At 46.7% G+C, this 16,092-nt stretch overlaps 1 protein-coding gene across 1 annotated transcript in view; it reads left to right on the top strand.

Annotated features, from left to right (window-relative positions):
* The window catches only part of igf2bp1 (insulin-like growth factor 2 mRNA binding protein 1), a 250,578-nt gene that overhangs the window by 183,427 nt on the left and 51,059 nt on the right, over window positions 1-16,092 (top strand). The window contains exons 6-7 of the mRNA XM_072249785.1: window positions 3,190-3,325; window positions 10,534-10,656. Of these exons, the coding sequence (XP_072105886.1) occupies window positions 3,190-3,325; window positions 10,534-10,656 (259 nt within the window). The remainder of the gene's footprint in view (window positions 1-3,189; window positions 3,326-10,533; window positions 10,657-16,092) is intronic.

Below are 16,092 nucleotides of genomic sequence, written 5' to 3'. Positions count from 1 at the left end.
AGAACATACCCCCTTCACATTGTTACCATCAGGGAGGAGGTACAGGAGCCTGAAGACACACACTCAACGATTCAGGAACAGCTTCTTCCCCTCTGCCATCGGGGGGAGGTACAGGAGCCTGAAGACACACACTCAACGATTCAGGAACAGCTTCTTCCCCTCTGCCATCGGGGGGAGGTACAGGAGCCTGAAGACACACACTCAACGATTCAGGAACAGCTTCTTCCCCTCTGCCATCAGGGAGGAGGTACAGGAGCCTGAAGACACACACTCAGCGATTCAGGAACAGCTTCTTCCCCTCTGCCATCAGGGAGGAGGTACAGGAGCCTGAAGACACACACTCAGCGATTCAGGAACAGCTTCTTCCCCTCTGCCATCAGGGAGGAGGTACAGGAGCCTGAAGACACACACTCAGCGATTCAGGAACAGCTTCTTCCCCTCTGCCATCGGGGGGAGGTACAGGAGCCTGAAGACACACACTCAACGATTCAGGAACAGCTTCTTCCCCTCTGCCATCGGGGGGAGGTACAGGAGCCTGAAGACACACACTCAGTGATTCAGGAACAGCTTCTTCCCCTCTGCCATCAGGGAGGAGGTACAGGAGCCTGAAGACACACACTCAACGATTCAGGAACAGCTTCTTCCCCTCTGCCATCAGGGAGGAGGTACAGGAGCCTGAAGACACACACTCAACGATTCAGGAACAGCTTCTTCCCCTCTGCCATCAGGGGGGAGATACAGGAGTCTGAAGACACACACTCAACGATTCAGGAACAGCTTCTTCCCCTCTGCCATCCGATTTCTGAATGGACATTGAATCCATGAATATTACCTCACTCAAAACACATCAAAGTTGCTGGTGAACGCAGCAGGCCAGGCAGCTCCCTACGCGACTCCCTTGTCCATTCGTTCCCCCCCATCCCTTCCCACTGATCTCCTTCCTGGCACTTATCCTTGTAAGCGGAGCAAGTGCTACACATGTCCTTACACTTCCTCCCTCACCGCCATTCAGGGCCCCAGACAGTCCTTCCAGGTGAGGCGACACTTCACCTGTGAGTCGGCTGGGGTGATATACTGCGTCCGGTGCTCCTGATGTGGCCTTTTATATATTGGCGAGACCTAACCCAGACTGGGAGATCGTTTTGCTGAACACCTATGCTCTGTCCGCCAGAGAAAGCAGGATCTCCCAGTGGCCACACATTTTAATTCCACATCCCATTCCCATTCTGACATGTCTATCCACGGCCTCCTCTACTGTAAAGATGAAGCCACACTCAGGTTGGAGGAACAACACCTTATATTCCATCTGGGTAGCCTCCAACCTGATGGCATGAACATTGACTTCTCTAACTTCCGCTAATGCCCCACCTCCCCTTCGTACCTCATCTGTTACTTATTTTTATACACACATTCTTTCTCTCACTCACCTTTTTCTCCTTCTGTCCCTCTGACTATACCCTTTGCCCATCCTCTGGGTCCCTCCCCCCCTTGTCTTTCTTGTCGGACCTCCTGTCCCATGATCCTCTCGTATCCCCTTTTGCCTATCACCTGTCCAGCTCTTGGCTCTATCCCTCCCCCTCCTGTCTTCTCCTATCATTTTGGATCTCCCCCTCCTCCTCCAACTTTCAAATCCCTTACTCACTCTTCCTTCAGTTAGTCCTGACGAAGGGTCTTGGCCTGAAACGTCGACTGTACCTCTTCCTACAGATGCTGCCTGGCCTGCTGTGTTCACCAGCAACTTTGATGTGTGTTGCTTGAATTTCCAGCATCTGCAGAATTCCCGTTGTTAACATTACCTCACTACTTTTTTTTCTCTTTTTGCACCACTTATTTAATCTAAGTTTTTTTACTATGATGGTGATGGTGATGGCATCCGTCTGTCTGGAAGGACGATGGGTGACGACGATGATCATGCCATGCCTGGGTGAAAGGTATGGAGATCCCCCTCTCGGCCTCACCAGTGTAGTCCAAAGGAAAGCTTATGAAGCAATACGTTTGGCATTTATACACTTACTGTAATTCACAGTTTTTATTATTTTGTATTGCAATGTACAGTACTGCTGCTGCATAACAACAAATTTCATGACATATGCTGGTGTTATTAAACCAGATTCTGATCTGACCCCTGTTAGACACATGAATATAGAGGGCTTGGAGGGAAATGGACCATGTTGAGACAGGAGACTTCATTTAATTTGGTATTGATTTCAATATTTTAGAGAAATTTGGATAGGAGGCGTGTGGAGGACAATGGTGCGGGTGCAGGTCAATAGGACTAGGCAGAATAACAGATGGGCATGGACTGTGCCATCATACTCTTTGGCTCCATGACTGTATGTGTTCAGCAGAGACATTGTGGGCCGAAGGGCCTGTGCTGCACTGTTCTTATTCTAATAACAGGCAGCCCAGTGGGTCAGCCTACCTCCTTCCCTTCCTGTATCTCACTACCCCCCACCCCGCCACTGCCTCGAACACATCCACAGTACAAACTCCTTCCAGAACACAGTAGATTCTGGTCATTTGGGACACATCGGAGCCAGTACATTTTGGCCTAATTAAACAGCTGTCCCAATTAGCTGAAGTTTCATGGATATAGTTAAAAGGGTATGAAAAAGACAAACTACTGTTTAACTGAGTAACAAATTATGTATTTCAATAAAATACAGAAGAAATGAGAATGCTATCAATGCTACTACAGTTCTATAAAACTGTGTATTAGATCCTAATGGTTATCGACAGAGGAATTCATCCAGCGTACGCTGCTGTGTTCTTTTGATTGACTGCAAATGAACAAAATCAGCGCAGACACCTCGTGCAGATAATGGACTGCCTTCATACAATGCTGTCAACAATTGCATTCTCCAAACCTTCATTTTCATTGTAACATTCAAGATGATTGTCAACTTCTTTGTTGTTTAAAAGTTGTAAACTCAGTTCGCTCCATCATGGATCCAGCCTCCGCCGCATGCAGGACATCTACAAGGAGCAAACACTAGTTAGAAACTGTTCAGCAACAGTCTCCTGTCCAATGAAGCAGCGTAGTATCCCAAATTAAAAAAGGGAATCCCGGCTATTTTCTCCATTAGTTTTTGTCCTTAAGAGTTGCACCAAATTAACAGCTGTCCCAATTAACCAGAATCCACTATTTTCCCAAGAGTTTGTATTTAAACTTTTTCATTTCTGTGGTAGGTTGCAGGATCTGACGCTTTACAATCCTGAGCGGACTATCACAGTGAAAGGCTCGATTGAAGCTTGCTGTAGGGCAGAGGAAGACATCATGAAGAAAGTGCGGGAAGCATATGAAAATGACATTGCTGCTATGAATGTAAGTTTGCAGTGTTAAACAAACTCCCATGGCTTTGTCTCAATCTGAAACGTCAACTGTTCATTCATTTCCATACATGCTGCCTGACCTGCTGAGTTCCTCCAGCATTTTGTGTGTGTTGCTCTGGATTTCCAGCATCTGCAGAATCTCTTTCCAATTTAAGAACAGTATTTTCAAATTGTTAAGACCTTAGTACTCTGTGTAATTCATCAGTTTGAACAGTATGCAAGACAAGTTTTTCACTGTACCTCAGTGAGGGAGTGAGTGAGGCCTCTGTCGGTCAGGATCGACCGTGGGCGTTGAGTACTGCCTTGTCTAGATACGCAAGCCGGGCCAGTACGATACGGAGAGCAAGCTGTTGCCCCGTGTAGCAGGCTCCCCCTCTCCACGCAGCTGATCAACCCAAAGGAACGGCAGAGACCGATACAGTTTGGCACCAGCAGCGCCACGGGAGTTGCCTGTCAGCGTTGAACTCAACGTAAGGACTGCAGCCCTGGATTTTTTTCCCTCAGGGTTTACTCCCGAAGCCTTCCCTGTGCGTGAGTATAGCTGAAAGGCAGTGGAGGCTTGAGACCAGAGTTTTCCTTCTCCTGCATGAGCTGCTGATGTACCCCATCTACCCAAAGCGAATGGTTTTAAGACACCAGAAACCAACGTTTGCCCTTTCTCCTGTCAGTAGAAACAGTTCTGCCGGACTTAGTAGCTAAGCCACTGAAGGCCGGGAGCTGGACTTGGTTGTCAGAGGCTATTTGAGGCGCACGACACTGGGAGCATTTAATAGGTAGTGGGAGCTTGTCCCCATTACCACCCCCGGCTACAACAACCTTAAGCAACCAAGTACCTCAGTAAAGTGAAATAAACACAAAAGATTCTGCAGATGCTGGAAATCTGGAGTAACACACACACAAAATTCTGGAGGAACTCAAATGGTCAGGCAGCATCTGTGGAGAGCAATGAACAGTCAACATTTCAGGCCAAGATCTTTATCTGTTTATTCCTCTCCATAGATGCTGGCTGACCTGCTGAGTTCCTCTAGCATTTAGTGTACGACAATAATAAACCAATTCTAAACCCAATTTCCTGTTCGTAGTTTTCTCCACAAGAGCTGGAGGTGGCCATTCAGCCAGGGGCGTATCTACGGAAAATAGCACCCATGGCAAGCACTGAAATTGCACCCCTGTCCAAACATCTGACACCCATCTTTTAGATAACTTTACCATAATATCAGCTCAAAAATACAAGTCAAGCTAGTTAATCTTTTAATTAACAAATTATGGCACTACATGAAAATTATAACTGCACCTTCCTTGCTTTCACTGATGCAAATTGGTCTATGATGTGATTAAAGTCAGTTTTTTCAGTTTCTTCTCTTTCTACACTCAGCAGAGCAAGATCACAGAGTCTGCCTTGACCCATGGAGGTTCTCAAATACAAAAGTATTAGTCTTAACTTGCTGAATGATTTCTCACAGCTGGCGATGGAAACTGCGATGGTTAGCATTATCTGAATAGCAATGCGAAGATTGGGGAAGACATTCCCATCACCATACTGAACAATAAATTCAAGAAGCTCTTCAGGTCTTGATATATTTTCATGTTGACCCGTCTTGATAGCAACATTCTGCAATCCAAAATTTCTTCATATAGCTGCTGTCCATCAACATCAGAGCTGTACAATTCACCCAAATTTTCAACCTTCTTCTTTAGGTCGTTACTGTCGGTGCCGTAACACAGTCCCTCGACATCGAGAAGGAACCCAGACTTGATGTCAGTGTCATGCAAACGAGCGAACCTTTCATCCATTTCTCTGTGAAGACGGTCGAGTGTTTCCTTCATGACTCTTTCCATTTCCTCCTTAGCTGTTAACCCAGCGTCTCTCAAGTTCTCATCAGCCATTCGTTTCTTTCGTCTCTGACGTCTTTCAACTTCAATATTCCATTCTTGACAGAGACCGACTCCTTCTTCGAGTGACTCACTGACCAATACCTGTCTTTCATCATAAAAATGATCTCGGAGGGCTTTCAAATCCAGGGCAGCATCATGGAAGTTCATGCTAGGATCCTGCAGCCTCTTTTGAATACGGTCAATGCGAATGAGTACTTCATTCCAAAATCCTAGTAAAATCAGAAAATCGTAACTCAACATGCGGTTGTACAGCTGCCTTGCATCACTTCTTGTTTCACTGGTCTCGTTCTTATTGTCTATCATGTCCTGGAGAACTTGAAGTATCTCCTCAAGGTACTTGTTGACGGGCTTCACTGCTTCTGTCCTTGCACTCCACCTGGTTTCAGACTCTGACTTAATAACCACAGGCACGGTGATTTTCAGTTTTTCCCAGCGCTGTGTTGAATGAGAGAAAAACACGTAGAGAGCTTCGATGGTTCCAAAAAACATGACCATCATTGTATTCTGCTTGACTACATGTACACCCACCAAGCTGAGTGAGTGATTGTCACAATTCACATACACTGCCAGGTTGTTTTTCTCACTTATTCTTTGATGAGCACCACTTCTGTGTCCAGCCATCACAGCAGCGTTGTCAGAGCACTGTGACCGACAATCTTGTAGCTCCATTTCGTCCTTCTCTAGCTGTTTCAAGATGTCTTCAACCAAGTTCTCAGCATCCTCCTGGCTTATCTGGATAAAACCAAGGAAGGACTCTATAATACAGACTGTTTTCCTCTCAAAAGCAACTTCCACATACTTCGCTACTTCTGACAAATGCTCACGGTGTGCCTGATCAGGAGTTGAGTCGGTTCGAACATGAGACCATAGTGCTTGGCTTTACGAATGCTTCTCAGTAAACTCTGGTGAACAGTGGATGCCATCATGTGGATGAATTCGTTCTGGACACCCGGTGAAAGGTAAGACGTGGATCCAGGATGACTTTCCAAATGAGTGAGGTGTTCTTTTACGACAGGGTCAAAGATGGCCGGTAGTTTCAGTAAGCCAAGGAAATTTCCCACATTGGAGTCATCGTCTAGCTGAAGTGACTCGCTGTGTCCTCGCAAAGCCAGGTTCTGAGTCGCAAGGAATTTTATGCAGTGAAGGATTCTCGGCAAGATATCACACCACTTCTGCTTTTCCTTCTCAATCTGTGACTGAAATACCACGTCAATAACTCCTCTGTTTCCAGCTAAATTTCTTTCCATTTCTTTCCACTGTGTGAAGCATTCCTGATGATTCTTGGCATTTTCATGAACACTAATCCTTTCAGGTGCTTTCCACTGGTTGAATCCACTTTCCTGCTCCAATGAGGATTGATGGTCTGACCGGGAATAGAGAAGACAACAGATACAAAATGCAGACTTTTTAGAAGGGGAATAGACCAGCCATGAGCGAGCCACTTCCTCACTACGACCATTTCCCAATTTCCTCTTGAACCAAGTTTTGTTCATTGAGTGGTTATTTGTTGGTAGAAAAGGCCCCTCACTGTTCTGGAAATACTTTGAACCCAGCTACATTATTTCTGTTCTCAGCACGTCAGGCAGAATTGCTTTTCCAGTATCCTTGTTGAACTTCAGAAGCCCAATGTCATGCTGTTCAATCACTTCTGGTATGACAGTTCGAGGCTCTTTGACACCATCCAATTCAGTAGGTTTAATGTCATCAGGTTCAATCTCATCAGGTAAAACCTCGTCAGTAAACTCAACATCACCACCACCACCATCGTCTTCCCCGCCTGTCATGTCCACGTTCTCTGTGGCAGCCTCACTCTTAATCTCATCATACTCGGATTTATCTGACTTGACTTCCTCCTCGGCTTGTGACGCACTTGTACTTGATCCAACTTCGGATTCTAATAAACTTGTAGCAGGTGCAGGCAACTCCATGGAACGTGTCGAACTACTTGTTCCGGGCTTTTCAAAGAAGGGCATGAAGAACTTGCTCGACTTCTTGGCTTCCTCCGCCTCCAACTTTCATCTCTTCTGTCCTTCAGCTCCACTTTCCTTCTTCTTCGTGAAGAAACATTTCATGGTCTTCTTACACAATGCTCTGAAATAAGGCCATCCTAGTGCTTCTCACCCATGATAATCAAAGACTGATCATACATCTGAAGAAAATTCTTTTTTCACTATCCGAGGATGGCTTGTCTGACTTTAATAGAAACTGCTCAGTGGCGGCCCCCCCCTTCCAGTGGCACCCGGGGCACGTGCCATAGCTGCCATACCTTAGATACGCCACTGCATTCAGCTGCCCCACTGTTCAATATGATCAGGGCTGATGTATCCCAGACAACTCCTTCTCAGTATCAGGTCAAGTTGAAGTTTAATTGTCATTCAACTATACATGAATACAGCCAAACGAAACAGTGTTACTCTGGGGTCAAGGTACAAAACATAGCACCAACAGTCATACACGGAACAAGGCACATATAGCATGTATAGTTACAATACTGTTAGGACACGCACCAATCTGTGCCAGCGTCCGAGGTTTAGACGCTCTAACTCCCTGGAGGTTGGCCAGCTGGTGTGGCCCCTTCAAAGATTCAGGACCATCCTGCTAATTGGCAATCACATTTTGGGCGCCAAGGGTTGAGCAATTAAGGAGCACCTGGTCTGAGGGTCAGTGTTCAATCGTAAACCTACTCGGGATTTTGCCTAGTGTTTGTTTTGAGCTCAGATCCAGTTTGATACCGTACCTCGAACCTTGCTTCCAATATTGTAGCTTTTGGATCCAATTTGTCCTGGTCAAGGACTCTCATCACAGATAGCAGTAAACATACAGTCACACAAAATAAAAGTCAATGGTTCGGTATCCGTTTATTCATCTCCATAAATGCTGCCTGACTTACTGAGAATTTATTCAGGGTGTTTCTCATGGCTTTCACTATTTTAGCCTTATTTGTTTCTTGTTTTGCTCTTTGATTTTACCTGATATAGTCTGTCTCTCTGTTTATCTTTGTTTTGCCCGTTGTTTTCATTTCTCCATATTTCTGTCCTATTTCACCCTCTTATTTTCCCCCCTCTCACTCCCTGCCCCTCATTCTGTCCAATAACAAACACAAGAGATTGTGCAGATGCTGGCACACAAAATGCTGGAGGAGCTCAGCAGGTCAGCCAGGTCCCAATAAAGGGTCTCAGCCTGAAAGCTCAACAGTTTACTCCTCTGCATAGATGCTGCCTGACATAGAAACGTAGAAAACCTACAGCACAATACAGGCCCTTTGGCCCACAAAGCTGTGCCGAACATGTCCCTACCTTAGAAATTACTAGCATTACCCATAGCCCTCTACTTTTCTAAGCTCCATGTACCTATCCAAAAGTCTCTTAAAAGACCCTATTGTATCCGCCTCCACCACCGTTGCCAGCAGCCCATTCCACGCTCTGAGTGAAAAATTTACCCCTGACATCTCCTCTACCTGCTCCCCAGCACCTTAAACCTGTGTCCTCTTGCGGCAACCATTTCAGCCCTGGGAAAAAGCCTCTGACTATCCACACGATCAATGCCTCTCATCATCTTATACACCTCTGTCAGGTCACCTCTCATCCTCCGTCATTCCAAGGAGAAAAGGCTGAGTTCACTCAACCTATTCTCATAAGGCATGCTCCCCAATCCAGGCAACGTCCTTGTAAATCTCCTCTGCACCCTTTCTATGGCTTCCACATTCTTCCTGTAGTGAGGTGACCAGAACTGAGCACAGTACTCCAAGTGGGGTCTGACCAGGGTCCTATATAGCTGCAACATTACCTCTCGGCTCCTAAATTCAATTCCATGATTGATGAAGGCCAATACACCGTATGCCTTCTTAACCACAGAGTCAACCTACGCAGCAGCTTTGAGTGTCCAATGGACTCAGACCCCAAGATCCCTCTGATTCTCCACACTGCCAAGAGTCTTACCATTAATGCTATATTCTGCCATCATATTTGACCTACCAAAATGAACAACTTCACATTTATCTGGGTTGAACTCCATCTGCCACTTCTCAGCCCAGTTTTGCATCCTATCAATGTCCCGTTGTAACCTCTGACAGCCCTCCACACTATCCACAACACCCCCAACCTTTGTGTCATCAGCAAACTTACTAACCCATCCCTCCACTTCCTCATCCAGGTCATTTATAAAAATCACAAAGAGTAGGGGTCCAAGAACAGATCCCTGAGGCACACCACTGTTCACTGACCTCCATGCAGAATATGACTCGTCTACAACCACTCTTTGCCTTCTCTGGGCAAGCCAGTTCTGGATCCACAAAGCAATGTCCCCTTGGATCCCACACCTCCTTACTTTCTCAATAAGTCTTGCATGGGGTACCTTGTCAAATGCCTTGCTGAAATCCATATACACTACATCTACTGCTCTACCCTCATCAATATGTTTAATCACATCCTCAAAAAATTCCATCAGGAATTTTCTAGGTTTTTCCTACATTTTGCGTGTGTGTCGCATTGGAACACAGAACAATACATTACAGTATCAACCTTTCAGCCTACTCTCAGAACAACCTAACCCTTCTCTCCTGCATAACCCGCCATTTTTCTTTCATCCATGTGCTTATCTAAGAGTTTCTTAAATGTATCTGCCTTTCCCACCACTCCTGGCAGCGTGTCCCATACTTCTACATCCTTCCTATAATGAATTCAAGTTCAATTTTTTTCCAAGTTCAAGTTCAGTTTGGTCAGTCAACTGTACACCCCCAAACAAAACAGTTCTCCTCTGGGCCAAGGTGCACCACACAGTACATATAACTCACACACAACACATAAAGTATACCGTCAAACGAAACAACGTTCCCCTGGACCAAGGTACACAACACAGTACATATAACTCTCTCACACACACACACACACACACACACACACACACACACACACAAAACGCATAAAGTATACCGTCAAACAAAACAACGTTCCTCTGGGCCAAGGTGCACAACACAGTACATATAACTCACACACAACACATAAAGTATACCGTCAAACAAAACAACGTTCCTCTGGACCAAGGTGCACAACACAGTACATATAACTCTCTCACACACGCACACATAACACATAAAGTATACCACCAAACGAAACAACGAAACTTGCAAGACAACTTTGAGGGTTCTGTGGATATGGACCTGAAATGTCGATTTTGTTTTTCTCTCTCCACAGATGCTGATCGACCAGCTGAGTGTTTCTAAGCTCCATATTTTCAGTTCATGTATCATAGCTGGCATAGTGTTTCTCTCAATGAATACTAATTTATTTGTAATTTATTTTTCAGCTACAGGCCAACCTGATTCCAGGCCTGAACCTGAATGCCCTTGGTTTGTTCCCACCTTCGTCGTCGACCGTCCCGCCTCACCCTGTAGGTGTGGCACCACCAACACCTTATGGTCCCTACATGGTGAGTAGACCAGTAAGGCCTCCATGTCTGCACACATTGGGCAAGTGATGGGAGTGGGACTGGGGTCAGGGTATAGTCAGTGCAGCATGTATCCATGGTCATTTGGAAAAACAAGTGGGATTTCATAGAGTTGTACAGCGTGGAGAAAGGCTATTCAACCCATATGTATCCATGCGAACCAACATGTACAGTATATTCAAGAAAATCCTTTTTCCCAACACTTGGTCTATATGTCTCTATGCTCTTGTCACCCATATACATCATTGTGCAAAAGTCTTAGGTGTGTGTATATATATATATAGCCAGGGTGCCTAAGACAGTACTGTATTTGTCAACGTGGAGCAGAGAGCAAGTTTTAAATCTGGTGGGAGCAAAGGATGTTGGGAATGGCGAGGGTGGAGCGCCGTGGGAGGGGTGTGGGACAAGTGGCAGAGAAGGAGAGCCAGGGGTGAGGGGGGTGCAGACACACCCAGCCCTGAGACACCAGGAAAGGTCATTTGATTCCAAACAATTGGTTTATTGATCATTACAGGATGTCTCTCTGGTGTTTCCCCCACCCTCCCCTCTCCCTTCCCCTTTTCCCCAACCATGATTCCCCTCTCCCTGCCCCCTTCCCATTCTCAGTCCACAATACAGACCCGTATCAGAATCACTCACATATGTCATGAGATTTGGTTTTTTTTTGAGGCAGCAGCACTACAGCACTGTGTAAAAGTCTTAGGTATCCTAGCTATATATACCTGTCCACATAAAATTAAATATATGAATATCAATTTCTCTATCTTCCAGTAATTTCTCCCCGCTTACCATTCTCTCTTTTTATATTACCCATTCTGGCTCCCCTTTTACCCTTTCTTTTTGTCTCACCTACCCATCACCTCCCTTTGGAATCCGTCCTCCTTCCCTTTCTCCCACGGTCCACTCTCCTCTCCTATCAGGTTCCTTCCTCTCCAGCCCTTTACCTTTTTCACCCATCACCTCCCCCTGGTGTCCTTCCTCCTTCCCTTTCTCCCATGGCCCACTCTCCTCTCCTATCAGGTTCCTTCCTCTCCAGCCCTTTACCTTTTTCACCCATCACCTCCCCTTGTGTCCCTCCTCCTCCCCTTTCTCCCATGGTCCACTCTCCTCTCCGATCAGATTCCTTCCTCTCCGGCCCTTTACCTTTCCCACCCATCACCTCCCCCTGGTGTCCCTCCTCCTTCCCTTTCTCCCACGGTCCACTCTCCTCTCCGATCAGATTCCTTCCTCTCCAGCCCTTTACCTTTCCCACCCATCACCTCCCCCTGGTGTCCCTCCTCCTTCCCTTTCTCCCACGGTCCACTCTCCTCTCCGATCAGGTTCCTTCCTCTCCAACCCTTTACCTTTCCCACCCATCACCTCCCCCTGGTGTCCCACCTCCTTCCCTTTCTCCCACGGTCCACTCTCCTCTCCGATCAGATTCCTTCCTCTCCAGCCCTTTACCTTTCCCACCCATCACCTCCCCCTGGTGTCCCTCCTCCTTCCCTTTCTCCCACGGTCCACTCTCCTCTCCGATCAGATTCCTTCTTCTCCGGCCCTTTACCTTTCCCACCCATCACCTCCCCCTGGTGTCCCTCCTCCTTCCCTTTCTCCCACGGTCCACTCTCCTCTCCGATCAGATTCCTTCCTCTCCGGCCCTTTACCTTTCCCACCCATCACCTCCCCCTGGTGTCCCTCCTCCTTCCCTTTCTCCCACGGTCCACTCTCCTCTCCGATCAGATAACTTCCTCTCCAGCCCTTTACCTTTCCCACCTATCACCTCCCAGCTTCGCACTTCATCCCCACTCCCCCTCCCACCTACCTTCCCCTCACCTGGTCTCACCTATCAGTGGCCAGCTTGTTCTCCTTCCCCTCCCACCACCCCACCCCCACCTTCTTATTCTGGCTTCCTCCCTCTCCCTTTCCAGACCTGATGAAAGGTCTCAGCCCGAAGCATCAACTTCCCCTCCATAGATGTTGCCTGATCTGCTGAGTTCCTCCAGGATTTTATGTGTGTTTCTCTGGATTTCCAGCGCTGGCAGAATCTCTTGTAAATAATTAACCACTTCTTCTGGCAGTTGGTTCCATATATCTACCACCCAGAGTGTAAAGTAATTGCCCCTCAGGTTCTTATTTAACCTTTCACCTCTAACTTTAAACCTTTCTCCTCCATTTTCCGATTCCCTCTCCCTGGAGAGAAGTCTGCTCACCCGATCGATGTCCCTCCTGATACACTTCAATTGGATCAGTCCTTGGTCTCCTACGCTCCAAGGACCAAAGGCCCCACCCATCTAACCTCTCCTGTAACAGTCCTTCAAGTCCTGGGAACATCCTTGTAAATCTTTCGAGTTTAATCACATCCTTCCTTTAACAGAAACACAAGAGATTATGCTCGTGCTGAAAATCCAGAACAATACACACACAAAATTCTGGAAGAACTCAGCAGGTCAGGCTGCTTCTATGGAGAGGAATAAACAGTCGACGTTTCAGTCCTGATGAAGGGTCTCGGCACAAAACATCGACTGTTCATTCTTTTCCACAGATGTTACCTGATCTGCCAAGTTCCTATAACAGGGTGACCAAAACCGAACATAAAACTCAAGTGTGAACTTCCCAAGCATAACCTCCCAATTTCTATATTCAATGTGGAATGGCATTAATCCTAACTTAGTGCTGATCAGGGATCAACTTTACATATCTGTATCTGAGGTTGGACAAACTTGAGTTGTTTTGTCTAGAGTGGTGGAAATTAGATAGATAGATACTTTATTGATCCCGAAGGAAATTGCAGTGCCACGGTAGCAGTACAAGTGCACAGATACACAAATATGCAAATATTAGAAGACAAGTAAGAAAGAATAAAAAATAAGTTGCCACAAACAGCCTACCAGGAGGGGCCATCACCTCCCCAGCTATAGGTTGACTCATTACGGAGTCTAGTGGCCAAGGGTAAGAATGACCTCATATCGTGCTCTTTAGAGCAGCACAGTTGTCTCAGTCTGTTACTGAAAGTGCTCCTCTGTTCAGCCAAGGTGACATGCAGAGGGTGAGAAACACTGTCCAGAATTGCCAGGATTTTCCGTAGGGTCCTTTGTTCCACCACAGCCTCCAGTGTGTCCGGTTTGACTCCTATAACAGAGCCAGCCTTTAAAATCAGTTTGAGCCTGTCGGCATCACCCGTGTTGATGCCATTGCCCCAGCACACCACCGTGTAGAAGATTGTACTGGTGACAACAGACTGGTAGAACGTGTGAAGGAGAGGCCTGCATACTCCAAAGGACCTCAGTCTCCTCAGGAAGTAGAGGTGACTCTGGCCCTTCTTGTACACAGACTCTGTGTTGGTGCTCCACTTAAATCTGTCATCCAGGTGCACCCCCAGGTACGTGTAGGTCCTCACCACATCCACATCCTCACCATCAATAGTAACGGGGAGCAGTGCAGGCTCAGTCTTCCTAAAGTCCATCACCATCTCCTTTGTCTGACTGATGTTGAGCTGCAGATGATTCAGCTAGCACCATTTGACAAAGTCCTCCACCAGGACCCTGTATTCATCCTCCCACCCTCCCTTTACACACCCGGCTATTGCTGAGTCATCGGGGAATTTCTGCAGATGACATGACTCGGTGTTGTATCTCAGTGTCCGAGGCATACAGGGTGAACAGGAAGGGAGCCAATATAGTCCCTCTGGGACCCCACTGCTGCTTATAGTCTTGTCTAACACACAGCTCTGAAACCGCACAAACTGTGGTCTGCCAGTCAGGTAGTCCATTATCCAGGATACAATGGAAGTGCCAATCTGCATTGAACGGAGCTTTTCCCCCAGCAATGAGAGCTGTATGGTATTGAAGGCACTTGAGAAATCAAAAATCATGATCCTCAGTGCTGCCCTGCTTGTCCAAATAGGAGAAGGCTCTGTTCAGCAGGCAGACAACAGCATCGTCAACTCCAGTGTGCTGCTGGTAGGCAAACTGCAGGGGATCGAGGGCTGATCTGACCAGGGGTCTGAGGAGAGCCAGGACCAGCCTCTGCAGGGTCTTCATGATATGTGAGGTCAGGGCCACACATGATTTACAAAGCTGAGGGGAGATCTGATAAGAGGTCCATCAGATTATGAGAGGCATAGAGTGGGGACTTGCTTACTTACTGCTTGTGACACCGTGGGTGTTTAGAGCAGCAATGAAAGTCCTCCATTTCTGGCGATGTGCAGGGCTTCCTTCATCGTGCCACGAGCTTCCTCTTGCTTTTCACTACTGTCAGTCATACAAGTCCTGGGTGGTGACTCAGGAATGCTGTTTATACTCGGATGTAGTGGGATTCTTTGTTGCTGTTTCCATAACAGTTTTGGTTGAGCAGTCAGGGTTGTTAGCCCTGAGCTGAAGCCCCTACCAGTGGAACACTCACAGTCTGGCCTCTATCCTTGACCTGTCTGGTGTCGGTGACCCTACCAAGAGTCAAAGCACGAAGCCTTGACTCCAGCCGACATAGCTCTCCGGGGCATTGAGGGATGCAAGCCTCCAAACCCTACAACAAGGTTGTGGTCCTCTTGGAGGACAGAGCAGATAGACACTATCTTTTTCCCAGGGTTGAAATGTCTCATGCACTTAAGGTGAGAGAGGTTAACTTCAAAGGAGATGTGAGGGGCAAGTTTTTTTACGCAGAAAGTGGTGAGTGGTTGGAATGTGCTGCCTGGGGTGGTGGTAGAGACTTGTAGGAGATGTTTAGATCGGCACATGAATGTGAGGCAAGTGAAAGTATATAGACATTGTGCAAGCAGGAGAGATTAGTTTAGTTGGCCAATTATGTACTAATTTAACTGGTTCAGCACAATATTTTGGGCTGAAGAGCCTGTTCCTGTGCTGTACTCTTCTATGTTCCGTGTATGAGGAATTTGTTCCGGTGTGCTGGTCAGGGCACAAACATGCAACAAAAGACAACAATATTCAACAAATAGAAAGAGTAACGAATTATATAATAAGTTAGCAGTTAATACATAAATACCAGCATGTATTTACAGTGTAAACAGCATTATAAAAAGTGGTTTGAAGTGTCAAGGGTAATAGATAGAGGGGGGTGGGTAGGTCTAACTAGAATGGTTGATCAGATTAACTGCCTGGGGAAGCAACTTCTAAGAATGTGTTGTTTTAGTAGTCCTATAGTGCTTTCCAGGAGGGAACTTTTCAAAAAAGGCAGTTTGCGGGGATGGTGGTGACTGTGATGATTTTTCCTGCCTGCTTATTCATCCTGGGCACATACCTTGCCTTCTGATCTGACAGTTCACGGTAGTTTCCGTAGACCGTGAGAGGATGATGCCCCAACCAGACAGTTATCGCTGATGTCAGGATGCTCTCTACGATGGCAGTGTAGAATTGCACCAGTACGTTCTGGGGAAGATGGAGTTTTACCAACTGCTGCGGGATGTACGTAACAGGAAGTAGAGTT

The sequence above is a fragment of the Mobula birostris genome, chromosome X, assembly GCF_030028105.1.
Source record: "Mobula birostris isolate sMobBir1 chromosome X, sMobBir1.hap1, whole genome shotgun sequence".
In the NCBI taxonomy this organism is placed as follows: domain Eukaryota; kingdom Metazoa; phylum Chordata; class Chondrichthyes; order Myliobatiformes; family Myliobatidae; genus Mobula; species Mobula birostris.
The sequence above is the reverse complement of the archived record's forward strand: the minus strand, read 5'-3'. Positions and strand labels throughout refer to the sequence as shown.